Here is a 27999-nt window from a genome sequence, read left to right as displayed (position 1 = left end):
TTTTTCTCTCAGTTTGATACTTTATTTTCATTGTTGTTGATTGGTAACATGACAACACACGTTCACAACAGGAACCATGTTTGTTTGATTGTGTGCGTGTGAACATACCAGATTAGGATTTTGGTATGGCGATACCTACAACCAAAATATTACCATTTTGGTATAATATTTTGGATTTGAATGCGTATAACAAGCTAATTATGGTCCAAACGTGATGTAACCGGATGCAACGCTAGTCCCTTCCTTTCCAAACGAAGTAACAACGCATACATTCCCATTTCCAAAACAAAAGGTGGACCAGCACAGAGTGAGATTGGCCTGGGAAAGGGTAGTGGCTACATTAGTGGCATAGCTGAGCTCTCAATATGAGAAAGCTGACACACTGGACTTGTCTTTCATTAACATTGTTCATCATAAAAACTGATTCAGTCACTTTTTAAAGTTTCTTCTTTATTTTCAAACATGATTTGTTCTCCTCCTCATCTTCAACAGATAGTGTGGTATGTAAGAGGGGGTGGCTGGCTAGGTAGGCGTCAGCAGCTTCCTCCTCTTTCATGACAACTGTCCCAGGATTCCATGCTGCTTCACATTAGTCCTTCTCTGGTACCAGCTTCAGCACTTTGCCAATAGCAATGGTTTTGCCTGAAAAGGGAGACAATTCCATACTTATAAAAACGTTTAATACTCCATTTGCCACTGGTTTTGTTGTTTAAAGCTTTCTCCTATTTCATCAATAGAAACAAAACATGGTATAAAACAATCCCACAGTAACACACACACAACCTTCATCTCGTAGGGTGAACCTCCCCATCTGTGGGAAGTCTTTGAAGGTCTCGAGGCAGATGGTTCCAGCACAACGTAGCCGGGCGATGCACACCTGGTCCTGTTTGACAAAGCGAGGTCGCGTCTTGCTCTTCTCACCGGTCTTCTTGTCCACTAGACAGATTAAGGCCTGAGGAGAGAATTGACTTGAATACAGGTTTATTTACTAATGAACATTATTCACTGACAGAGAAGATACCTGTGGTGGGTAGGCTATACTTGGATAGAGACCCGGTTGGGTTAGGAGACGTTAACAAGCTAATGTAACTTAGTAACTCACTGTGATAAGGTTAGGGGTTGTTAACAAGTTAATGTAACTTAGTAACTCACTGTGATTTGTACTTCTTCAATACAGGTGTGGATGTGTAGGACTGCGTTGTAACCTGGGCAGATGATGGATTTATGCTCAATGATGACAATCTGAAAACAAAAGTATTTAAAAAAAATAAGTACTGGAGTTTACATACAGCTGAAGTCGGAAGTTTACATATACCTTGGCCAAATACATTTAAACTTTTTCACAATTCCTGACATTTAATTCTAGTAAAAATTCCCTGTCTTAGGTCAGTTTGGATCACCACTTTATTTTAAGAATGTGAAATGTCAGAATAATAGTAGAGAGAATGATTTATTTCAGCTTTTATTTCTTTCATCACGTTCCCAGTGGGTCAGAAGTTGACATACACTCAATTAGTATTTGGTAGCATTGTCTTTAAATTGTTTCTTGGGTCAAACATGTCGGGTAGCCTTCCACAAGCTTCCCACAATAAATTGGGTGAATTTTGGCCCATTCCTCCTGGCAGAGCTGGTGTAACTAGGTCAGATTTGTAGGCCTCCTTGCTCACACATGCTTTTTCAGTTCTGCCCACACATTTTCTATAGGACTGTGGTCAGGATATTGTGATGGCCACTCCAATACCTTGACTTTGTTGTCCTTAACTTGTTGAGTGTAGGGGGCAGTATTTTGATTTTTGGATGAAAAACATACCCATATGAAACTGCCTATAACAGAACTGATATTGTAGGCGAAAACCTGAGGAAAATCAAACCAGGAAGTGGCTTCTATTTTGAAAGCTCCATGTTCCATAGCCTGCCTTCGCTCCATTTAAAGGGATATCAACCAGATTCCTTTTCCAATCACTTCCTCAAGGTGTCAGTCTTTAGACATAGTTTAGACACATGCCCCGTCGTGACCGCTCGAGCCTGTGGATTTCTGAAAATAACGCACCAAACAAATTGAGGTATTTTGGATATAAAAATAATCTTTATGGAACAAAAGGAACATTTATTGTGTAACTGGGGGTCTCGTGAGTGAAAACATCTGAAGATCATCAAAGGTAAACGATTTAATCTATTGCTTTTCTGACTTTCGTGACCAATCTACTTGGCTGCTAGGTGTTTGTAATATTTTGTCTACTGAGAGATGTTCTTACATAAACGCTTGTTATGCTTTCGCCGAAAAGCTGTATTGAAATCTGACACGCCAGGTGGATTAACAACAAGCTAAGGTGTGTTTTGCTATATTGCACTTGTGATTTCATGAAAATTAAATATGTTTAGTAATTTAATTTGAATTTGGTGCAGCGGGTGGTGATGAAAATTATCCCGCTAACGGGATGGGTTGCGTCAAGAAGTTAAGCTATTTTGCCACAACTTTGGAAGTATGCTTGGGGTCTTTGTCCATTTGGAAGACCCATTTGCGACCAAGCTTTAACCGATGTCTTGATGTTGCTTCAATATATTCACATAATTTTCCTCATCATGATGCTATCTATTTTGTGAAGTGCGCCAGTCCCTCCTGCAGCAAAGCACCGCCACAACATGATGCTGCCACCCCCGTGCGGTCCGATGGTGTTTATACTTGCGTACTATTGTTTGTACAGATGAACGTGGTACCTTCAGGCATTTGGAAATTGCTCCCAAGGATGAACCAGACTCGTGAAGGTCTACAATTGTTTTTCTGAGGTCTTGGCTGATTTCCCCATGATGTCAAGCAAAGAGGCACTGAGTATGAAGGTAGGCCTTGAAATACATCCACAGATACACCTCCAATTGACTCAATGATGTAAATTAGCCTATCAGAAGCATCTAAAGCCATGGCATAATTTTCTGGAATTTTCCAAGCTGTTTAAAGGCACAGTCAACTTGGTGTATGTAATCTTCTGACCCACTGGAATTGTGATACAGTGGATTATTGTCACACCCTGGTCAAAGTATTTTGTGTTTATCTTTATTTATTTGGTCAGGCCAGGGTGTGGCATGGGTTTTTGTATGTGGTGTGTATGTATGGGGATTGTAGATTGTGGATGGGGATTGTATGGGGATGGGGATTGTAGTGGGGATTGTTGTCTATGGCTGTCTGAAGTGGTTCTCAATCAGAGGCAGGTGTTTATCGTTGTCTCTGATTGGGAACCATATTTAGGCAGCCATATTCTTTGAGTTTGTCGTGGGTGATTGTCCTTAGTGTCCTGATGTCATTGTTCTGTGTTAGGTTACACAAGTATAGGCTGTTTCGGTTTTCGTTAAGTTTATTGTTTTGATAGTGTTTGTGTTTAGTGTGTTACTTCATTAAACATGGATTGCAATAGACACGCCGCATTTTGGTCCGACTCTCCTTCTCATCAAGAAAACCGTTACAGAATCACCCACCCTAAGGACCAAGCAGCGTGTCAACAGGCAGGAGCAGCGCGAGGAGATGCGCAATAAGGATTTCTGGACATGGGAGGAAATCCTCGACGGGAGAGGACCCTGGGCTAAACCAGGGGAGTGTAGCCGCCCAAAGGTGCAGCGGGAGAAGAAACAACAGGAGCAGCCCAAAGAGGAGTACAGTATGGAGTATACGACTTGGGAGGAGATCGACAGGTGGGCGGCCGACCCAGGGAGAGTGCCGGAGCCCGCCTGGGATTCGATGGAGCAGTGCGCGGAAGGTTATCAGAGAATGGAGTTGGCGAAGCAGGCACGGCGGCGCGGAAGGAAGCCCCAGAGTCAGCCCCAAAAATTTCTTGGGGGGGGGCTCAGGGAGAGTGTGGCAGAGTCAGGGTTCAGACCTGAGCCAACTCCCCCTGTTTATCGTGAGGAGCCAAGGAGGAGACCAGAACCAGAGCCGGTGTTGGAGGTGAGCGAAGCAGAGACTGTGAAGGAGTTAATGGGGAAATTGGAGGAGAGAGAAATGAGGGAGTTGCTGTGTTGGTGCATTTTGCATAGAATTCGCCTGACGGAACGTGTCAGGGATTTGATGGCACCTGGGTTAGCGCTCCATACTCGTCCTGAGGTGCGTTTTAGTCGGCTGGTGAAGTTGGTTCCAGTCTCACGCATCAGGCCTCCTGTGCCCATCCCTAGCCTTGCACGTCCTGTGCCAGCACTACGCATCAGGCCTACAGTGCGCCTCGCCTGTTCAGCGCAGCCAGAGCCTCTCTCCTCTCATGCGCTATCGGAGTCTTCCGCCTGTTCAGCGCAGCCAGAGCCTTTCTCCTCTCCTGCGCTGCCGGAGTCTCCCGCCTGTTCAGCGCAGCCAGAGCCTCTCTTCTCTCCTGCGCTATCGGAGTCTCCCGCCTGTTCAGCGCAGCCAGAGCCTTTCTCCTCTCCTGCGCTGTCGGAGTCTCCCGCCTGTTCAGCGCAGCCAGAGCCTCTCTTATCTCCTGCGCTATCGGAGTCTCCCGACTGTTCAGCGCAGCCAGAGCCTTTCTACTCTCCTGCGCTGCCGGAGTCTCCCGCCTGTTCAGCGCAGCCAGAGCCTTTCTGCTCTCCTGTGCTGCCGGAATCTCCCGCCTGTTCAGCGCAGCCGGAGCCTCTCTCCTCTCCTGCGCTGCCGGAGTCTCCCGCCTGTTCAGCGTAGCCAGAACTGCCAGTCTGCATGAAGCAGCCCGAGCTGCCAGTCTGCAATGAGCTGCCAGTCTGCAAGGAGCTGCCAGCCTGCAAGGAGCTGTCAGTCTGCATGGAGCAGCCTGAGCTGTCAGTCTGCATGGAGCAGCCTGAGCTGTCAGTCGGCATGGAGCAGCCTGAGCTGTCAGTCGGCATGAAGCAGCCCGAGCTGCCAGTCTGCAATGAGCTGCCAGTCTGCAATGAGCTGCCAGTCTGCAATGAGCTGCCAGTCTGCAATGAGCTGCCAGTCTGTAAGGAGCTGCCAGTCTGCAAGGAGCAGCCAGAGCTGTCAGTCTACATGAAGCAGCCAGAGCTGCCAGTCTGCAAGGAGCTGCCAGTCTGCAAGGAGCTGCCAGTCTGCAAGGAGCTGCCAGTCTGCAAGGAGCTGCCAGTTTGCAAGGAGCTGCCAGTCTGCATAGAGCTGCCAGTCTGCAAGGAGCTGCCTGTCTGCAGGATGCCGCCAAAGCTGCCAGTCTGCAAGGAGCCGCCAGAGCTGCCAGTCTGCAAGGAGCCGCCAGAGCTGCCAGTCTGCAAGGAGCCGCCAGAGCTGCCAGTCAGCATGGAGCAGCCAGGGCCGCCAGTCAGCATGGAGCAGCCAGGGCCGCCAGTCAGCATGGAGCAGCCAGGGCCGCCAGTCAGCATGGAGCAGCCAGGGCCGCCAGTCAGCATGGAGCAGCCAGTCAGCATGGAGCAGCCAGTCAGCATGGAGCAGCCAGAGCAGCCAGTCAGCATGGAGCAGCAAGAGCAGCCAGTCAGCATGGAGCAGCCAGAGCTGCCAGTCAGCATGGAGCAGCCAGTCAGCATGGGGCAGCCAGAGCTGCCAGTCAGCATGGAGCAGCCAGTCAGCATGGAGCAGCCAGAGCTGCCAGTCATCATGGAGCAGCCAGAGCTGCCAGTCATCATGGAGCAGCCAGTCAGCATGGAGCAGCCAGAGCTGCCAGTCGACCAGACTCTTCCAGATCTGCCAGTCGACCAGACTCTTCCAGATCTGCCAGTCGACCAGACTCTTCCAGATCTGCCAGTCGACCAGACTCTTCCAGATCTGCCAGTCGACCAGACTCTTCCAGATCTGCCAGTCGACCAGACTCTTCCAGATCTGCCAGTCGACCAGACTCTTCCAGATCTGCCAGCCGGCCAGGATCTGGTAGATTCATCAACCTGCCTGAGCTTCCTCTCACTCCTGAGCTTCCCCTCAGTCCCGAGCTGCCTCAGTCCCGAGCTGCCCCTCAGTCCCGAGCTGCCCCTCAGTCCCGAGCTGCCCCTCAGTCCCGAGCTGCCCCTCAGTCCCGAGCTGCCCCTCAGTCCCGAGCTGCCCCTCAGTCCCGAGCTGCCCCTCAGTCCCGAGCTTCCCCTCAGTCCCGAGCTGCCTCAGTCCCGAGCTGCCCCTCAGTCCCGAGCTGCCCCTCAGTCCCGAGCTGCCCCTCAGTCCCGAGCTGCCCCTCAGTCCCGATCTGCTCCACAGTCCAGTGGGGTTCTGGGTGAGGACTACTAGGCCATGGTCGGCGGCGAGGGTGGACTATCCAGGGACGCGAGGAGAAGGGACTAAGACATTGATTGAGTGGGGGCCACGTCCCGCGCCGGAGCCGCCACCATGGACAGACGCCCACCCGGACCCTCCCTATTGTTTTGAGGTGCGTTCGGGAGTCCGCACCTTAGGGGGGGGTTCTGTCACACCCTGGTCAAAGTATTTTGTGTTTATCTTTATTTATTTGGTCAGGCCAGGGTGTGGCATGGGTTTTTGTATGTGGTGTGTATGTATGGGGATTGTAGATTGTGGATGGGGATTGTATGGGGATGGGGATTGTAGTGGGGATTGTTGTCTATGGCTGTCTGAAGTGGTTCTCAATCAGAGGCAGGTGTTTATCGTTGTCTCTGATTGGGAACCATATTTAGGCAGCCATATTCTTTGAGTTTGTCGTGGGTGATTGTCCTTAGTGTCCTGATGTCATTGTTCTGTGTTAGGTTACACAAGTATAGGCTGTTTCGGTTTTCGTTAAGTTTATTGTTTTGATAGTGTTTGTGTTTAGTGTGTTACTTCATTAAACATGGATTGCAATAGACACGCCGCATTTTGGTCCGACTCTCCTTCTCATCAAGAAAACCGTTACAGAATCACCCACCCTAAGGACCAAGCAGCGTGTCAACAGGCAGGAGCAGCGCGAGGAGATGCGCAATAAGGATTTCTGGACATGGGAGGAAATCCTCGACGGGAGAGGACCCTGGGCTAAACCAGGGGAGTGTAGCCGCCCAAAGGTGCAGCGGGAGAAGAAACAACAGGAGCAGCCCAAAGAGGAGTACAGTATGGAGTATACGACTTGGGAGGAGATCGACAGGTGGGCGGCCGACCCAGGGAGAGTGCCGGAGCCCGCCTGGGATTCGATGGAGCAGTGCGCGGAAGGTTATCAGAGAATGGAGTTGGCGAAGCAGGCACGGCGGCGCGGAAGGAAGCCCCAGAGTCAGCCCCAAAAATTTCTTGGGGGGGGGCTCAGGGAGAGTGTGGCAGAGTCAGGGTTCAGACCTGAGCCAACTCCCCCTGTTTATCGTGAGGAGCCAAGGAGGAGACCAGAACCAGAGCCGGTGTTGGAGGTGAGCGAAGCAGAGACTGTGAAGGAGTTAATGGGGAAATTGGAGGAGAGAGAAATGAGGGAGTTGCTGTGTTGGTGCATTATGCATAGAATTCGCCTGACGGAACGTGTCAGGGATTTGATGGCACCTGGGTTAGCGCTCCATACTCGTCCTGAGGTGCGTTTTAGTCGGCTGGTGAAGTTGGTTCCAGTCTCACGCATCAGGCCTCCTGTGCCCATCCCTAGCCTTGCACGTCCTGTGCCAGCACTACGCATCAGGCCTACAGTGCGCCTCGCCTGTTCAGCGCAGCCAGAGCCTCTCTCCTCTCATGCGCTATCGGAGTCTTCCGCCTGTTCAGCGCAGCCAGAGCCTTTCTCCTCTCCTGCGCTGCCGGAGTCTCCCGCCTGTTCAGCGCAGCCAGAGCCTCTCTTCTCTCCTGCGCTATCGGAGTCTCCCGCCTGTTCAGCGCAGCCAGAGCCTTTCTCCTCTCCTGCGCTGTCGGAGTCTCCCGCCTGTTCAGCGCAGCCAGAGCCTCTCTTATCTCCTGCGCTATCGGAGTCTCCCGACTGTTCAGCGCAGCCAGAGCCTTTCTACTCTCCTGCGCTGCCGGAGTCTCCCGCCTGTTCAGCGCAGCCAGAGCCTTTCTGCTCTCCTGTGCTGCCGGAATCTCCCGCCTGTTCAGCGCAGCCGGAGCCTCTCTCCTCTCCTGCGCTGCCGGAGTCTCCCGCCTGTTCAGCGTAGCCAGAACTGCCAGTCTGCATGAAGCAGCCCGAGCTGCCAGTCTGCAATGAGCTGCCAGTCTGCAAGGAGCTGCCAGCCTGCAAGGAGCTGTCAGTCTGCATGGAGCAGCCTGAGCTGTCAGTCTGCATGGAGCAGCCTGAGCTGTCAGTCGGCATGGAGCAGCCTGAGCTGTCAGTCGGCATGAAGCAGCCCGAGCTGCCAGTCTGCAATGAGCTGCCAGTCTGCAATGAGCTGCCAGTCTGCAATGAGCTGCCAGTCTGTAAGGAGCTGCCAGTCTGTAAGGAGCTGCCAGTCTGCAAGGAGCAGCCAGAGCTGTCAGTCTACATGAAGCAGCCAGAGCTGCCAGTCTGCAAGGAGCTGCCAGTCTGCAAGGAGCTGCCAGTCTGCAAGGAGCTGCCAGTCTGCAAGGAGCTGCCAGTCTGCAAGGAGCTGCCAGTTTGCAAGGAGCTGCCAGTCTGCATAGAGCTGCCAGTCTGCAAGGAGCTGCCTGTCTGCAGGATGCCGCCAAAGCTGCCAGTCTGCAAGGAGCCGCCAGAGCTGCCAGTCTGCAAGGAGCCGCCAGAGCTGCCAGTCTGCAAGGAGCCGCCAGAGCTGCCAGTCAGCATGGAGCAGCCAGGGCCGCCAGTCAGCATGGAGCAGCCAGGGCCGCCAGTCAGCATGGAGCAGCCAGGGCCGCCAGTCAGCATGGAGCAGCCAGGGCCGCCAGTCAGCATGGAGCAGCCAGTCAGCATGGAGCAGCCAGTCAGCATGGAGCAGCCAGTCAGCATGGAGCAGCCAGAGCAGCCAGTCAGCATGGAGCAGCAAGAGCAGCCAGTCAGCATGGAGTAGCCAGAGCTGCCAGTCAGCATGGAGCAGCCAGTCAGCATGGGGCAGCCAGAGCTGCCAGTCAGCATGGAGCAGCCAGTCAGCATGGAGCAGCCAGAGCTGCCAGTCATCATGGAGCAGCCAGAGCTGCCAGTCATCATGGAGCAGCCAGTCAGCATGGAGCAGCCAGAGCTGCCAGTCGACCAGACTCTTCCAGATCTGCCAGTCGACCAGACTCTTCCAGATCTGCCAGTCGACCAGACTCTTCCAGATCTGCCAGTCGACCAGACTCTTCCAGATCTGCCAGTCGACCAGACTCTTCCAGATCTGCCAGTCGACCAGACTCTTCCAGATCTGCCAGTCGACCAGACTCTTCCAGATCTGCCAGCCGGCCAGGATCTGGTAGATTCATCAACCTGCCTGAGCTTCCTCTCACTCCTGAGCTTCCCCTCAGTCCCGAGCTGCCTCAGTCCCGAGCTGCCCCTCAGTCCCGAGCTGCCCCTCAGTCCCGAGCTGCCCCTCAGTCCCGAGCTGCCCCTCAGTCCCGAGCTGCCCCTCAGTCCCGAGCTGCCCCTCAGTCCCGATCTGCTCCACAGTCCAGTGGGGTTCTGGGTGAGGACTACTAGGCCATGGTCGGCGGCGAGGGTGGACTATCCAGGGACGCGAGGAGAAGGGACTAAGACATTGATTGAGTGGGGGCCACGTCCCGCGCCGGAGCCGCCACCATGGACAGACGCCCACCCGGACCCTCCCTATTGTTTTGAGGTGCGTTCGGGAGTCCGCACCTTAGGGGGGGGTTCTGTCACACCCTGGTCAAAGTATTTTGTGTTTATCTTTATTTATTTGGTCAGGCCAGGGTGTGGCATGGGTTTTTGTATGTGGTGTGTATGTATGGGGATTGTAGATTGTGGATGGGGATTGTATGGGGATGGGGATTGTAGTGGGGATTGTTGTCTATGGCTGTCTGAAGTGGTTCTCAATCAGAGGCAGGTGTTTATCGTTGTCTCTGATTGGGAACCATATTTAGGCAGCCATATTCTTTGAGTTTGTCGTGGGTGATTGTCCTTAGTGTCCTGATGTCATTGTTCTGTGTTAGGTTACACAAGTATAGGCTGTTTCGGTTTTCGTTAAGTTTATTGTTTTGATAGTGTTTGTGTTTAGTGTGTTACTTCATTAAACATGGATTGCAATAGACACGCCGCATTTTGGTCCGACTCTCCTTCTCATCAAGAAAACCGTTACAATTATAAATGAAATAATCTGTCTGTAAACAATTGTTGTAATAATGACTTGTGTCATGCACAAAGTAGATGTCCTAACCAACTTGCCAACACTATAGTTTGTTAACAAGAAATTTGTGGAGTGGTTGAAAAACAAGTTTTAATGACTCCAACCTAAGTGTATGTAAACTTCCAACTTCAACTGTATTTAGTCAACCCAACCTACCATCGCTATCATTTAGCATTTCCCTGATGCAGTGTATCTTTGTAAACTAATCCTAGACAATGATAACATATGCCATTTATTTAGCAGAAGCTTTTATCCAAAGCAATTTACAGTCATGTGTGCATACACTGTACATTTTACATACGGGTGGTCCGGGAATGGAACCCACTATCCTGGCATTGCAAGCGCCATGCTCTACCAACCGATCTAAAATTACCTTAGTCATGTCCTAAGGAACGTAGCCTACCTGAGCGTCAAAAGTGCGTCCGGAGTGGCAGAGGTTCTCAGCATTACAGAGGATGAAGCCAGGCAGGATCTCCTCCTCCTCGATGCCCTTCAGCCTTAGCTTCAGGTTCTCTCCAGGAACAGCTTCATCTGTCTCCACCTCGTCAGACAGCAGGCTCAGCACCTCCACTGTGTGCTGGGGGTGGGGATAACACATCACATGTATCATAGTGCTGTATATACACCGAGTATACAAAACAAAAACTATTATCCCTTATTGATGTCACTAAATCCACTTCAAATCAGTGTAGATGAAGGGGAGGAGACAGGTTAAAGAAAGATTTTTAAGCCTTGAGACAATTGAGACATGGATTGTGTATGTGTGCCATTCAGAGGGTGAATGGGCAAAACAGATTTAAGATCCTTTGAACAGGGTATGGTAGTAGGTGCCAGGTGCACCAGTTTGAGTGTGTCAAGAACTGCAACGCTGCTGGGTTTTCACACTCAACAGTTTCCTGTGTGTATCAAGAATGGTCCACCACCCAAAGGACATCCAGCCAACTTGACAACTATGAGAAGCATTGGAATCAACATGAGCCAGCATCCCTGTGGAACGCTTTCAACACCTTGTAGAGTCCATGCCCCGATGAATTGAGGCTGTTCTGAGGGCAAAAGGGGGTGCTAATCAATATTAGGAAGATGTTCTTAATGTTTTGTACACTCAGTGTATATGTTATACAACAAGTAATATATTAGTAATCTTAAAATCGCAAGATAAACTGGGTCTGGGAAGGGAAATATAACATTAGAACCTGAAGTAAAGTATTTAACACAGATGCGTACATGTTGGAGAATCCAAACCTGAAGTGCATGGTAATGTTGGAAGTCTGGAGTCACTTTTACAATTTAAAGATACATTATTTAGCAGACGTTTTTCTGCAGAGCATCTGCCAAAGGAATTAAAAAGTACATGTAAATTGTGAAAGGGTCTCCTGTACACTTGTGTAATGTATACTCTCCAGGACAGATGAATGACCTATGGAGAGCCTTACCCTGTTAGGCATCATGACCAGCTGCTGGGCTTTGGCAATGAACCCAGATTCCAGCTTCCCCAGGATCACAGTGCCCATATCCTGAACACAGAGCACCACCAAGACCAGGTTAAAGGTTATTCTACCAGTTATAGTCAGTGGCCTTGTGGTTAGAGTGTCCACCCTGAGATTGGGAGATCGATCCCCAGCCGAGTCATACAACAGACTGTAAAAATGGTACCCTATGAGTCTCTGCTCGGCACTCAACATTAAGGAGATAGTTTGGGGGGGGGGGAAGGTTCTGCGGTAGACTAGTGTCCTGTCCAGGGGCTGTTGTACATGTACGTCAAGCTGCCTCACGCTACAGAAACAGAAGATAGGCTCCTGCCCCTATGAGCCGGTCCGGCTCAAAGCTACTTACTTACTACAAGTTAAAGAAGATTGTATTATAACACTACATCCTTTGTTTCCTTTCTCATCCTCTACTCCGATCTAAGAGGTTTTTATAAACCTCGGAGAGTGGGGTCACGGCCAGTGTCTGTCATTATCAACAGCAACCCTGGAGAAATTAGGGTTAAGTGCCTTGCTTAAGGGCACAGAAAGATCTTTCACCTTTTTGGCTTGGGAAGTAGGGGTTCTGATGGTGCTTAAATCCACAAAATTAGTGAACTAGGCCTTTATTACCCCTGTATTAGCAGAGACAAATGCTCATCAACACCCCCCTCAGTTAAAGGAAGTGGTACTAAGGGTTAGGAAGGACACTGCAGTTTACTACGGATTCTGCTCACACCAGGTTACCATAGAAAATTAGCACTTATATTGAATTAATAAAAAAACTAAAACGGATTCTGTCTAGTCAATTAAAATGGTTGTTTCTTTTCTCTTCTATGCTCCCACCTAAGATGACTTAATTGAGTGTACTACCGTCTAGCGCTAAGCTGTTGATCCCCACTGCCAGCTAGTCTAACAACCTAACCAGCCGCCAATTAACTGGACCGTAATCCCATTATATCAACTGAATAGCAGATCTAGTTAGAGCTCCTGGGTTTCATAACACCCCTCTTACACAACCACAGCAGTGTGTGTGTGTGCGGAAGACCTGCTGAGAAAGCTATACAATATCATTTCCTTCCTTCTAACCTGTTCCAAAACACCTGCTGGTGAAACCGGTGCCAGAAAGCTAAATTATCTTGTGGAGAAAATGGCTGTGCTCTGCTGTCCTTGGCTACAGTAGGGAGGACTTGGAAGGACACCCAGAACGGAACAGAGGGCCTCATCTGGATGTGATGTGGGAAGGCCAGTGTGTGTGTAGGTAGCAGCTGCACAGTGCTGCATTATCTTTGTCATTTAGCAGTCATTTCATAAGCCTTTGTCAAACTCTCAGATAATGTATTCATAATGGATTATTAATTACTACAGAATAAGATGGAGTGGTTAAAAATTATGCAAGTTATACCGTTGAGTGCAATACAGAGCTAGAGATATGTAACTGGGATAACTCATGACAGCAGTTGAGCTCACCTTGTATTTGTCTACGATGGGTAATCTGACAGGGCCATCTGTGATTCTGTTGAAGCTTGGCAGGCTGTCCAGATGTGGGATGAATGGCAACCCCCTGGCAATGAAGAACGACTGGGACAATCAATTATTATCTTTTCTAATAATACATTTATGGATTATCAATTATTATGGGGACAGAGAGAACTTTGATAGCTTCATAGAAGTTAGCAGAGCTGTTTTATGGAGGAGGAAAAAATATACATTGATTTGATGGACTGTTATGAAAATAAAGACTTGACAAGCAACCGCCACTCAGCACCCCCAGAGGGATTGACTTTCGTGTACAGTTGAAGTCGGAAGTTTACATACACCTTGGCCCAATACATTTAAACTCAGTTTCACAATTCCTGACATTTAATCCTAGTAAAAATTCAGTTTTAGGTCAGTTAGGATCACCACTTTATTTTAAGAATGTGAAATGTCAGAATAATAGTTCAATTACTTATTTCAGCTTTTATTTATTTTATCACATTCCCAGTGGGTCAGAAGTTGACATACACTCAATTAGTATTTGGTAGCATTGCCTTTAAATTGTTTAACTTGGGTCAAACTTTTCAGGTAGCCTTCCACAAGCTTCCCACAATAAGTTGGGTGAATTTTGGCTCATTCCTCCTGACAGAACTGGTGTAACCGGTTTGTAAGCCTCCTTGCTCGCACACGCTTTTTCAGTTGTGCCCACAAATTTTCTATAGGATTGAGGTCAGGGCTTTGTGATGGCCACTCCAATATCTTGACTTTGTTGTCCTTAAGCCATTTTGCCACAACTTTGGAAGTATGCTTGGGGTCATTGTCTATTTGGAAGACCCATTTGCATCCAAGGTTTAAGTTCCTGACTGATGTCTTGAGATGTTGCTTCAATATATTCACATAATTTTCCTCCTCGTGATGCCATCTATTATGTGAGGTGCACCAGTCCCTCTTGCAGCAAAGCACCCCCACAGCATGATGCTGCCACCCCCGTGCTTCACGGTTGGGATGGTGTTCTTCGGCTTGCAAGCCTCCTCCTTTTTCCTCCAAACATAATGATGGTCATTATGGCCAAACAGTTATATTTTTGTTTCATCAGACCAGAGGACATTTCTCCAAAAAGTATGATCTTTGTCCCCATATGCAGTTGCAAACCATAGTCTGGCTTTTTCATGGCGTTTTTGGAGCAGTGGTTTCTTCCTTGCTGAGCGGCCTTTCAGGTTATGTGGATATAGGACTCGTTTTACTGTGGATATAGATACTTTTGTACCTGTTTCCTTCAGCATCTTCACAAGGTCCTTTGCTGTTGTTCTGGGATTGATTTGTACTTTTCACACTAAAGTACGTCCATCTCTAGGAGACAGAACATGTCTCCTTCCTGAGCAGTATGATGGCTGCGTGGTCCGATGGTGTTTATACTTGCATACCATTGTTTGTGCAGATGAACGTGGTACCTTCAGGCATTTTGGAAATTGCTCCCAAGGATGAACCAGACTTGTGGAGGTCGACAATTTTTCTGAGTTCTTGGCTGATTTCATTTGATTTTCCTATGATGTCAAGCAAAGAGGCACTGAGTTTGAAGGTAGGCCTTGAAATACATCCACAGGTACACCTCCAATTGACTCAAATTATGTCAATTAGCCTATCAGAAGCTTCTAAAGCCATGACATAATTTCCTGGAATGTTCCAAGCTGTTTAAAGGCACAGTCAACTTAGTGTATGTAAACTTCTGACCCCCTGGAATTGTGATACAGTGAATTATAAGTGAAATAATCTGTCTGTAAACAATTGTTGTAAAAATGACTTGTGTCATGCACAAAGTAGATGTCCTAACCGACTTGCCAAAACTATAGTTTGTTAACAATACTTTTTTGGAGTGGTTGAAAAACGAGTTTTAATGATTCCAACCTAAGTGTATGTAAACTCCCGACTTCAATTGTACTTTCTGCAGAGAATTGAGGGGAGGTTGACTTACATGTACTTTCTGCAGGGAACTGAGGGGAGGTTGACTTACGTGTACTTTCTGCAGGGAACTGAGTGGAGGTTGACTTACGTGTACTTTCTGCAGGGAACTGAGTGGAGGTTGACTTACGTGTACTTTCTGCAGGGAACTGAGGGGAGGTTGACTTACGTGTACCATGTGCACTCCTCTATGGGCTCCTTTAGGTTGGCTCCCGTCAGCCCAGAGCAAGGCATGAAGTAGATGTCCTTCTTTGGGTTGAAGCCCACCTTCTTCAGAAATGGCACCAACTTCTCTTTACATTCCTCATACCTGTGGTGGAGAGGGAGGAGGATGGGGTATTTTACTGTGTTAAATATCAATATCAATGTTACAATGTTGACTAATTGAGGAACACAATCTCCATTTTTATATCTTTACTATTCTATGACTGTCTGTCATAACCAGCCATGCAGCATGAGGGTCAAACAACACATTAGATGGGAAACTGTAGACTCTGCATTTGGCTCTCTCTAACAAGATGCATGTACATACAGTGCATTCGGGAAAGTATTCAGAACCCTTGAATTCTTCCACATTTTGTACGTTAGAGCCTTATTCTAAAATGGATCAAATCTTTTTTTAAATCAATCTACACACAATACCCCGTAATGACAAAGCGAAAACAGGTTTGTAGAAATGTTTGCAAATGTATTACAAATATAAAACTGAAATAACACATTTACATAAGTATTCAGACCCCTTACTCAGCACTTTGTTGAAGCACCTTTAGCAGTGATTACAGACTCGAGTCTTTTTGGGTATGACGCTACAAGCTTGGCACACCTGTATTTGGGGAGTTTATTCCATTCCTCTCTGCAGATCCTCTCATGCATTATCAGGTGGATGGGGAGCGTTGCTGCACAGCTACTTTAAGGTCTCTCCAAAGATGTTAGATCGGGTTCAAGTCCGGGCTCTGGCTGGGCCACTCAAGAACATTCAGAGACTTGGCCACTCCTGCGTTGTCTTGGCTGTGTGCTTAGGGTCGTTGTCCTGTTGAAAGGTGAACCTTCACACCAGTCTGAGGTCCTGAGTGCTCTGGAGCAGGTTTTCATCAAGGATCTCTCTGTACTTTGCTCCGTTCATCTTTCCCTCAGTCCTGACTAGTCTTCCAGTTCCTGCAGCTGGCATAACATCCCCACAGCATGATGCTGCCTCCACCATAGGTATGGTACCAGGTTTCCTCCAGACGTGACACTTGGCATTCAGGTCAAAGAGTTAAATCTTGGTATCATCAGACCAGAGAATCTTGTTGCCTTTTGGAAAACTCCAAGCGGGCTGTCATGTCATGAGGGGTGGCTTCCATCTGGCCACTGTATCACAATTCCAGTGGGTCAGAAGATTACATACACTAAGTTGACTGTGCTTTTAAACAGCTTGGAAAAATCCAGAAAATTATGTCATGGCTTTAGAAGATTCTGATAAGTGATGTCAATGAACCTGAGTCAATTGGAGGTGTATCTGTGGATGTATTTCAAGGCCTACCTTCAAACTCAGTGCCTCTTTGCTTGACATTATGGGAAAATCAAAAGAAATCAGCCAAGACTTCAGAAAAAAAATTGTAGACCTCCACAAGTCTGGTTCATCCTTGGGAGCAATTTCCAAACGCCTGAAGGTGCCACGTTCATCTGTACAAACAATAATACCCAAGGATAAACACCATGGGACCGTGCAGCCGTCATACCACTCAGGAAGGAGACGCGTTCCGTCTCCTAGAGATGAACGTACTTTGGTGAGAAAAGTGCAAATTAATCCCAGAAGAACAGCAAAGGACCTTGTGAAGATGCTGGAGGAAACAGGTACAAAAGTATCTATATCCACAGTAAAAGTCCAAATATCGACATAACCTGAAAGGCCGCTCAGCAAGGAAGAAGCCACTGCTCTAAAACCACCATAAAAAAGCCAGACTACGGTTTGCAACTGCATATGGGGACAAAAATCGTACTTGAAATGTCCTCTGGTCTGATGAAACAAAAATAGAACTGTTTGGCCATAATAACCATCGTTACGTTTGGAGGAAAAAGGGGGAGGCTTGCAAGCCAAAGAAAACCATCCCAACTGTGAAGCACGGGTTGGCAGCATCATGTTGTGGGGGTGCTTTGCTGCAGGAAGGATTGGTGAACTTCACAAAATAGATGGCATCATGAGGCAGAACAATTATGAGATGTTGCTTCAATATATCAACAAGACATCAGTCAGGAAGTCGAAGGTTGGTCGCAAATGGGTCTTCCAAATGGATAATGACCCCAAGCATACTTCCAAAGTTGTGGCAAAATGGCTTAAGGACAACAAAGTCAAGGTATTTTGGAGTGGCCATCACAAAAGCCCTGACCTCAATCCCATAGAAAATGTGTGGGCACAACTGAAAAAGTGAGCAAGGAGGCCAACCAACCTGACTCAGTTACACCAGCTCTGTCAGGAGGAATGGGCCAAAATTCACACTACTAATTGTGGGAAGCTTGTGGAAGGCTACCCTAAACATTTGACCCAAGTTAAACAATTTAAAGGCAATGCTACCAAATACTAATTGAGTGTATGTAAACTTCTGACCCACTGGGAATGTGATGAAAGAAATAAAAGCTCAAATAAATTGCTCACTACTATTATTCTGACATTTCACATTCTTAAAATAAAGTGGTGTTCCTAACTGACCTAAGACAGGAAATTTTTACTAGGAATAAATGTCAGGAATTGTGAAAAACTGAGTTTAAATGCATTTGGCAAAGGTGTATGTAAACTTCCGACTTCAACTGTACATATGAGATGAGTAACGTTGGATATGTAAACATTATTAAAGTGCTGTTATTTAAAGTGACTAGTGATATCTTTATTATTTTATTTAAGTGGCCAAAGATTTCAGTCTATGTTGGCAGCAGCTTCTCTATGTTAGTTATGGCTGTTTAACAGTCAGATGGCCTAGAGATAGAAACTGTTTTTCAGTCTGTCGGTCCCATCTTTGATGCACCTGTACTGACCTCGCCTTCTGGATGATAGCAGGGGGGAACAGGCAGTGGCTCGAGTGGTTGTTGTCCTTAATGATCTTGTTGGCCTTCCTGTGACATCAGGTGCTGTAGGTGTCATGGAGGGCAGGTAGTTTGCCCCCGGTGATGCATTGTGCAGAGCGCACTACCCTCTGGAGAGCCTTGCGGTTGAGGGAGGTGCAATTGCCGAACCAGGCTGTGATACAGCCCGACAGGATGCTCTCGATTGTGCATCTGTAAAAGTTTGTGAGGGTTTCAGATGACAAGCCAAATTTCTTCAGCCTCCTGAGGTTGAAGAGCCGCTGTTGCGCCTTCTTCATCATGCTGTCTGTGTGGGTGGACCATTTCAGTTTGTCCGTGCTGTGTATGCCGAGGAACATAAAACTTTCCACCTTCTCCACTACTGTCCCTTCAATGTGGATGGGGGGGGGGGGGGGTGCTCCCTCTGCTGTTTCCTAAAGTCCACGATCATCTCATTTGTTTTGTTGACGTTGAGTGAGAGGTTATTTTCCTGACACCACACTCCGAGGGCCCTCACCTCCTCCCTGTAGGCTGTCTCGTCGTTGTTGTTGATCAAGCCTACCTCTGTAGCGTCGTCTGCAAACTTGATGATTGAATTGGAAGCGTGCATGGCCAAGCAGTTATGGGTGAGGGAGTACAGGAGAGAGCTGAGAACGCACCCTTGTGAGGCCCCAGTGTTGAGGATCAGCGGGGTGGAGATGTTGTTACCTACCCTCACTACCTGGGGGCGGCCCGTCAGAAAGTCCAGGACCCAGTTGCACAGGGCGGGGTCGAGACCCAGGGTCTCGAGCTTAATGACGAGTTTAGATGGTGCTATGGTGTTAAATGCTGAGCTGTAGTCAATGAACAACATTCTTACATAGGTATTCCTCTTGTCCAGATGGGATAGGGCAGTGTGCAGTGTGATTGCATTGTCAGTTGACCTATTGGGGCAGTAAGCAAATTGGAGTGGGTCTAGGGTATCAGGTAGGGTGGAGGCGATATGGTCCTTGACTAGTCTCTCAAAGCACTTCATGATGACAGAAGTGAGAGCAATGAGGAAATGGTCATTTAGTTCAGTTACCTTGGCTTTCTTGGGAACAGGAACAATGGTGGCCATCTTGAAGCATGTGGCGACAACAGACTGGGATAGGGAGAGTGAATATGTCCGTAAATACACCGGCCAGCTGGTCTGCGCATGCTCTGAGGGGGCGTGTAGGGATGCCGTCTGGGCCGGCAGGCTTCCGATGGTTAACAAGTTTAAATGTTTTACTCACGTTGGCCACGGAGAAGGAGAGCCCACAGGCTTTGGTAGCGGGTCATGTCAGTGGCACTGTATTGTCCTCAAAGCGAGCAAAGAAGTTGTTTAATTTGTCTGGAAGCAAGACGTCTGTGTCCGTAAAGGAGCTGGTTTTCTTTTTGTAATCCATGATTGACTGTACTTTGCCACATGTTTGAGTCGTTGAATTCCGACTGTACTTTGTCTCTATACTGACGCTTTGCTTGTTTGATTGCTTTGAGGAGGGAATAGCTGTACTGTTTGTATTCGGTCGTGTTTCCGGTTGCCTTGCCATGATTAAAAGCGGTGGTTCGCACTTTCAGTTTTGCGTGAATGCTGCCATCAATCCACGGTTTCTGGTTAGGGAAGGTTTTAATGGTCACAGAGGGAATGATATCTCCGATTCACTTGCTAATAAACTCACTCACTGAGCCAGCGTATACGTCAATGTTATTGTCTGAGGCTATCCGGAACATATCCCAATTGATTGTAAGGAATTCTAGGTCGGGTGAACAAAAAAAAACTTGAGTTCCTGTATGTTTTTGTGATTTCACCATGAGTCGTTAATCATTAGGCATACACCCCCACCCTTCTTCTTACCAGAGAAATATTTGTTTCTGTCGACTTGATACATATAGAAACAGGTGGCTGTACCGACTCTGACAACATATCCCGAGTGAGCCATGTTTCCATGAAACGGAGAATGTTAGAATCTCTGATGTCTCTCTGGAAGGCAACTCATGCTCTAATTTTGTCCACCTTGTTATCTAGAGATTGGACATTGGCGAGTAATATGCTCTGAAGTGGTGGATGGTGTCCTCGCCTTCTAAGTCTGACCAGTAGGCCGTTCCGTCTGCCTCTCCTGCTGCGACCACATTTTGGGTCGGCCTCTGGGATGAGATCGCATGTCCGGGGTGAAGGTCTGAACAAAGGATCCGCTTCGGGAAAGACGTATTCCCGGTCGTAATTATGGTAAATTGACGTCGCAGAAAACATTTGACCTCTGTCATTGCCAACAAAGGGTATATATCAAAGTATTGAGATAAACTTTTGTTATTGACCAAATACTTATTTTCCACCATCATTTGCAAATAAATTCATTAAAAATCCTACAATGTGATTTTCTGGATTTTTTTCTAATTTTGTCTGTCATAGTTGAAGTGTACCTATGATGAAAATGACAGGCCTCTCTCATATTTTTAAGTGGGAGAACTTGTACAATTGGTGGCTGACTAAATACTCTTTTGCCCCACTGTAGCTAGGTGTGTGCTTTCCAAATCATGTCCAATCAATTGAATTTACCACAGATGTACTCCAATCAAGTTGTAGAAACATCTCAAGGATGATCAAAGGAAACAGGACTCACCTGAGCTCAATTTCGAGGTTCATAGCAAAGGGTCTGAATACTTATGTAAATAAATAACGCATCTCTTTTTAATTTTTATTACATTTGCAAAAATTTCTAAAAACCTGTTTCGCTTTGTCATTATGGGGTATTGTGTAGATTGATTAAAAAAATATATTTAATCCGTTTTAGAATAAGGCTGAAATGTAACAAAATGTGAACAATGTCAAGGGGTCTTAATACTTTCCGAATGCACTGTACATTGTACTGACTGACCTTTCCAAGCTCCAGTTGACAGTGGGGTCGTCCATCTTGTTGACGAGGACGATGAGGTGTTTGACTCCAGCCGTCTTGGCCAGCATGGCGTGCTCCCGCGTCTGACCTCCCTTCTCAAAGCCTGTCTCAAACTCTCCTTTTCTGGCCGAGATCACCTGACCACAACATAGGGTTACGTTAGACTAGCATAGGGTGCAGAAGATAATGATAAACACTAGGGTACTGGGGTATACCTTACAGGTACGGTACATTATCTACTGTGTAGACTTTTCAGAACTAGAATGCATGTTAGAAAATACTCTCATTATATAGTTATGTCAGTCCTCTTCTTATCACACAAAATCCATTGCTAAACAAATGCAGTCTCAGTCAACTTGTCTACTGGCAACGATACAACTAACAGGGACACAGGGGCCTGTTTTGCCTTAACGCAGCAGATATGAAAAGTGGCCAGTGAAATGCCTTCCACTAAGCATTGTTTGGGAAAACTCACCAGCACTGCCAGGTCAGCCTGTGACGCCCCACCGATCATGTTGGGGACAAAGCTTTTGTGGCCTGGGGCGTCCAGGATAGTAAAGTGCTTTTTCTCTGTCTCAAAGTAGGCTCTCCCCACCTCCACCGTCTTCCCCTTGTCTCTCTCCTCCTGGTTGGTGTCCAGAGCCCAGGACAGGTACCTGGCGAGCAAGATATGGATACAAGATGAAAAAGTCATATGAAAACGTTTCAGTCATTTTTATTATTTCCAAGCATATACATAACTGAATCTAGTCACACCAGAAGGTAAACTCACCATGTTTCTCTGTTCTTTTCTTTGGCTTCTCTTTCATATTTCTCCAGGGTTCTTTTCTCCACCATTCCTGTCAAATACCTCCAATAAGAAAGATAAACAGAGATTGCCTGATCTGATGAATATAGGAGAGAACATTTTATTTCTAGATAGCCATGGCATTTAGTAGCAATATCAAACCGTAGAAGAAAATGTTAAGCCATCTTCAGTAACCTGAAACTAGGAATAGTTATTGATAACCATGTTATTACTCACATGATCTGACCTCCAATAGTTGATTTACCAGCATCTGAAAAAAAGAAAACTGGTCTTCAATCCAAATGAATACAGACAATTTCTAACAGCACTTGCTGTAAGAAATTGCACTTGCACACCATGAATAAAAAAAAATGATGTAGGAAAGAAGACCATGAGGTAAGAGTATACAGTAGGAACGCACCCACATGCCCGATGAACACCACATTGACATGCTCCTTCTTCGGGGCGTCTGGTGGGAGGGGGATTACTTTGAGCATGGGCAGCTCCTCCTCCTCTTCCTCTTCCATCATCTCCTCCTCCTCCTTTCCCTGCACCACCTCACTGGAACCCCCCTCTCCTCCCAGGGCTCCCCCTCCTCCTGGTTCTCCTTCCCCGGGCTCCTCTTTCTGCTCCCACGTCTCCACCTCCACCATCATGTCTGCTTCTGTCCCTCCTCCGTTCTCCACTGGAGCTAAAGGACAAAAGCAGCACTTGTTTACCACTGATGTAGACCATGAAACAATGCTCTTTTGTTGAAGGTAGTCCGCACATCCAGCAGATTTCACAGGTGCATGATGGGTATATGAGATAGCTTGTGAACAGAGGAGAGTACCGGCACACTGTTAATCTAAACTGTGTGCGGAACTGCACGGTGACTGCAGGTTCTCTTCAAACAATGCTCTTTGATCTCTGACCTCATACACTATAACATGGAAATTGGCTTATTACACATTTATTACAGAGTTGTGGTCACCTACAGTGCCTTCAGAAAGGATTCATACCCCTTGACTTATTCCACACTGTGTTGTGTTACAGCCTGAATTCAAAATTAATATAATAAAACCTTCTCACCCATCTACACAAAATACCCCACAATGACAAAGTGAAAACGTTTTTAGAAATTCTAGCAAGCTAATTTACATAAGTATTCACACCCTTGAGTCAATACATGTTAGAATCAACTTTTGCAGCGATTACAGCTGTCCATTGCTAGAGAGCCATTTTCCAGTCTTGCCATAGATTTTCAAGACGATTTAAGTCAAAACTGTAACCAGACCAATCAAGAACATTCAATCTCGTCTTCGTAAGCAACTCCAATGTACATGGCTCAAAAAAATATAGGGAACACTAAAATAACACATCCTAGATCTGAATGAATTAAATATTCTTATTAAATACTTTTCTTTACATAGTTGAATGTGCTGACAACAAAATCACACAAAAATTAAATGGAAATGAAATTTATCAACCCATGGAGGTCTGGATTTGGAGTCACACTCAAAATTAAAGTGGAAAACCACACTACAGGCCGATCCAACTTTGATGTAATGTCCTTAAAAGCATTTCGCTACACTCGCATTAACATCTGCTAACCATGTGTATGTGACAAATCAAATTTGATTTGATTTTAAAACAAGTCAAAATGAGGCTCAGTAGTGTGTGTGGCCTCTACGTGCCTGTATGACCTCCCTACAACGCCTGGGCATGCTCCTGATTAGGTGGCGGATGGTCTCCCAGACCTGGACTAAAGCATCCGCCAACTCCTGGACAGTCTGTGGTGCAACGTGGCGCTGGTGGATGGAGCGAGACATGATGTCCCAGATGTGCTCAATTGGATTCAGGTCTGGGGAACGGGCGGGCCAGTCCATAGCATCAATGCCTTCCTCTTGCAGGAACTGCTGACACACTCCAGCTACATGAGGTCTAGCATTGTCTTGCATTAGGAGGAACCCAGGGCCAACTGCACCAGCATATGGTCTCACAAGGGGTCTGAGGATCTCATCTCGGTACCTAATGGCAGTCAGGCTACCTCTGGCGAGCACATGGAGGGCTGTGCGGCCCCCCATAGAAATGCCACCACACACCATGACTGACCCACCGCCAAACTGGTCATGCTGGAGGATGTTGCAGGCAGCAGAACGTTCTCCACGGCGTCTCCAGACTCTGTCACGTCTGTCACATGTGCTCAGTGTGAACCTGCTTTCATCTGTGAAGAGCACAGGGCGTCAGTGACGAATTTGCCAATTTTGGTGTTATCTGGCAAATGCCAGACGTCCTGCACGGTGTTGGGCTATAAGCACAACCCCCACCTGTGGACGTCGGGCCCTCATACCATCCTCATGGAGTCTGTTTCTGACCTCTTGAGTAGACATATGCACATTTGTGGCCTGCTGGAGGTCATTTTGCAGGGCTCTGGCAGTGCTCCTCCTGCTCCTTCTTTCACAAAGGCGGAGGTAGCGGTCCTGCTGCTGGGTTGTTGCCCTCCTACGGCCTCCTCCACGTCTCCTGATGTACTGGCCTGTCTCCTGGTAGCGCCTCCATGCTCTGGACACTACGCTGACAGACACAGCAAACCTTCTTGCCACAGCTCGCATTGATGTGCCATCCTGGATGAGCTGCACTACCTGAGCCACTTGTGTGGGTTGTAGACTCCATCTCATGCTACCACTAGAGTGAAAGCACCACCAGCATTCAAAAGTGACTAAAACATCAGCCAGGAAGCATAGGAACTGAGAAGTGGTCTGTGGTTATCACCTGCAGAACCACTCCTTTATTGGGGGTGTCTTGCTAATTGCCTATAATTTCCACCTGTTGTCTAATCCATTTGCACAACAGCATGTGAAATTTGTCAATCAGTGTTGCTTCCTAAGTGGACAGTTTGATTTCACAGAAGTGTGATTGACTTGGAGTTACATTGTGTTGTTTAAGTGTTCCCTTTATTTTTTTGAGCGGTGTATATTTGGCCTATTGTTCTGCTGAAATGTGAATATGTCTCCCAGTGTCTGTTGGAAAGCAGACTAAACCATCCTCTTGGATTTTACCTGCACTTAGCTCTATTCCATTTATTTTTATCCTAAAAAACTTGCCAATGACAAGCATACCCATAACATGATGGAGTCACCACCATACTTGAAAATATGAAGAGTGATGTGTTATGTTTGAGACAAATCCAACACAACGCTTTATATTCAGGACATAAAGTTCATTTCTGTGTCACATTTTTTGCAGTTTTACTTTAGTGCCTTATTGCAAACAGGATGCATGTTTTGGGATATTTTTATTCTGTACAGGCTTCCTTCCTTTCACTCTCATATTTAGGTTAGTATTGTGGAGTAATTACAATGTTGTTGAACCATCCTCAGTTCTCCTATCACAACCATTAAAAACTCTGTAACTGTCACCATCGGCCTCATGGTAAAATCCCTGAGAGGTTTCATTCCTCTCTGGCAACTGAGTTCGGAAGGACGCCTGTAACTTTGAAGTGACTGGATGTATTCATACACCATCCAAAGTGTAATTAATAACTTCAACACACTCAAAGGGATATTCAATGTCGGCTTCTTTTCAACATGTACCAATAGGTGCCCGTTTTTGCAATGTATTGGAAAACCTCCCTGGTCTTTGTGGTTGAATCGGTGTTAGAAATTCACTGCTCAACTGAGGGACCTTACAAATAATTGTATGTATGTAGTACAGAGATGAGGTAGTCATTCAAAAATTATGTTAAACACTATTATTGCGCCTCCCGGGTGGCGCAGTACTGCAGCGCCAGCTGTGCCACCAGAGACTCTGGGTTCGCGCCCAGGCTCTGTCATAACCGGCCGCGACCGGGAGGTCCGTGGGGCGGCGCACAATTGGCCTAGCGTCGTCCGGGTTAGGGAGGGGATGTCCTTGTCTCATCGCGCACCAGCGACTCCTGTGGCAGGCCGGGCGCAGTGCACGCTAACCAAGGTTGCCAGGTGCACGGTGTTTCCTCCGACACATTGGTGCAGCTGGCTTGCGGGTTGTTAAGAAGCAGTGCGGCTTGGTTGGGTTGTGTATCAGAGGACGCATGACTTTCAACCTTCGTCTCTCCCGAGCCCGTACGGGAGTTGTAGCGATGAGACAAGATAGTAGCTACTAAAACAATTGGATACCACGAAATTAGGGAGAAAACGGGGTAAACTTTTATTTAAAAAACTCCATTATTGCACACAGAGTGAATCCATGCAACTTATTATATGACTTGTTAAGCACATATTTACTCCAGAACTTATTTTAGTCTTGCAATAACAAAAGGGTTGAATACTTAGTCACGCCCTGACCTTAGAGATCCTTTTTATTCTCTATGTTTGGTTAGGTCAGGGTGTGATTTGGGTGGGCATTCTATGTTCTCTATTTCTTTGTTTTTGGCAGAGTGTGGTTTCCAATCAGAGGCAGCTGTCTATTCTTGTCTCTGATTGGGGATCAAACTTAGGTAGCCCTTTCCCCCAATTTCAGTTGTGGGATCTTATTTTCTGTTTAGTGTCTGTGCCTGACGGAACTGCTTGCTTTCATTTTTTGTGGTTATTTTGTTTTTTGGTGTCATCAATAAAAAGACGATGTACGCCTACCACACTGCGCCTTGGTCTTCTTCTCCGAACGAGAGCCGTAACACTTCTTGACTCAAGAAATTTCAGCTTTTCATTTTTAATGACTTTTTAAATTTTAAAAATCCATTTTGACATTATAGGGTATCAACAGTCACTCAGAACTCACTTCCCCTCGTGTCCTCTCTCTCTCTCTCTGGCAGGCTACAGTTTCAGCCAGGTGTCACACTAACAGAAATATCAGGCGTATGTAACCGGAGTAGATGTGCACAGCGGCAGTGTTCTCTGGCCAAATGTAAAACATATATAGGGCTGGTCAACACAGTACCTCTACAGCAACATTCCCTGAAAATACAACAACTGGACTGCTCGATTTGGTTATACCAGTCTAACAAACGTCATATCCTCTATCTGTTTCCACGTGTTCCAGTGTACTAGTATATTTTAGGCATAGGCCTGTGATGTTGCATCATGCTATAGATGTGCATGTAGGGAGTGCAAGCCTGCCAACCCTCCCAGTTGGACCTTGTCATGTCTCCCAGAACTGGCCTTCAGGCCTAGGCTACCTCCCAGTGAGCAGTAGGCCTTAAGAGATGTTTCAATGTCTGAATGGTAGACAATACTGACTGACGGACATTTGTAATCTCTTCTGGAATGAGTTGGGTGGGAGTTGGCAAGGCAACCTTCTGCAGGTAAAAAATAAAGATTGAAACCTAAAGGTTTTTAAAAAAACACTTGTGATACACATCTTCAACAAACAATCTGATACCGTCTGACTGTCCAAAAAAAATAACATTGTGTAAAGTACAACACACCTGAGTGGCAAAGGGAAGTAAAAGATGGAAGAATAGTTAGCTCCATAATAATATAGTAATAAACACAAAGCACATACCAACTGTTTCTGACAGCTCCATGCTGGCAACTGTCTCAGCACCTGTGAAGAGACAAGTTGTTGCGTTTATCATTGGCATTAAATGGACATTGGAGGTTTTGGAATAGGAATCCAGTAACGTTATGGGTGATGGCTTAACAATAATAATAATAGCATCATGAGCAGTAGGCCTAGCTATAAATGTTGCACCATCATGTCAAAACAGTCACATTAGGGTTGAGCAATATCATACACTGGTCTAGTGAGCTTGCTTAGCTAACGTTACAACCCCAAGATAGCTAACGTTATCTAGCTAGGTACTGTAGCTAACCCGGCTAACCCCAGGCAATAAGAGCAGCTGTCAAAATCCCGTTATTACAACACTCCACAACATCACACACTAAACTACCGTGACCGTCGGATATTGGGATTTCCGTGAGGCTGCTTTGAAAGAAGGTCGGTACAAACACCGCCGCGTTGACATTCGGGACAAACGGCTTGGCATTGACGTTGAGAGCGGCGAGAGCGGACTGGAGTCCCGCGGCGTCTCGGGCCTCGGCATCCTCCTCCTGCTCCCACGAATCCGGGGCTGTGTCTCGCGGGTCCATGGCAGAGTTAGCTAAACTAGCTAGCTGGCTTGACTGTGAATAACGCACCCGGCTTGATGTCCGTTCTGTTATCTTCCTACTTATGTTAAAATAATTCGCGATGCTTCACTGTGTCTTATTTTGGGAGGCATATGGTGAGCCGGTGTCTCACAGAGACGAGACCGACGACAGAGAGAGAGACGTAAACCACAGTTCCACAACGAACCGCTGGGAGGGCTCCTCGAGGGGGTAACCCTGGAACTACA

At 47.0% G+C, this 27999-nt stretch overlaps 1 protein-coding gene and 1 long non-coding RNA gene across 3 annotated transcripts in view; one reads left to right on the top strand and one right to left on the bottom strand.

The window, feature by feature from the left end:
* LOC110502883 (eukaryotic peptide chain release factor GTP-binding subunit ERF3A) lies at positions 1 to 27998 on the bottom strand. Its single transcript, XM_021581229.3, has 14 exons — positions 27556 to 27998; positions 27168 to 27209; positions 22129 to 22398; positions 21945 to 21978; positions 21693 to 21770; positions 21396 to 21576; positions 20903 to 21057; positions 15154 to 15294; positions 13017 to 13110; positions 11517 to 11597; positions 10487 to 10660; positions 1153 to 1242; positions 784 to 952; positions 1 to 642 (listed from the first exon to the last, which is right to left on the bottom strand). Exons 1-14 carry the CDS (start codon positions 27752 to 27754, stop codon positions 590 to 592), a joined length of 1761 nt encoding a protein of 586 aa, XP_021436904.1. The 5' UTR covers positions 27755 to 27998; the 3' UTR covers positions 1 to 589.
* Positions 1 to 27999, top strand: part of LOC149972588 (uncharacterized) — a 439554-nt gene that overhangs the window by 269050 nt on the left and 142505 nt on the right. The gene's annotated exons all lie outside the window — the stretch shown is intronic.

Source organism: Oncorhynchus mykiss, chromosome 23 (genome assembly GCF_057628025.1).
Source record: "Oncorhynchus mykiss isolate SJ-2025 chromosome 23, ASM5762802v1, whole genome shotgun sequence".
Lineage (NCBI taxonomy): Eukaryota > Metazoa > Chordata > Actinopteri > Salmoniformes > Salmonidae > Oncorhynchus > Oncorhynchus mykiss.
Note: the sequence above shows the minus strand (reverse complement) of the source record. Positions and strands in the feature narration are given on the sequence as shown.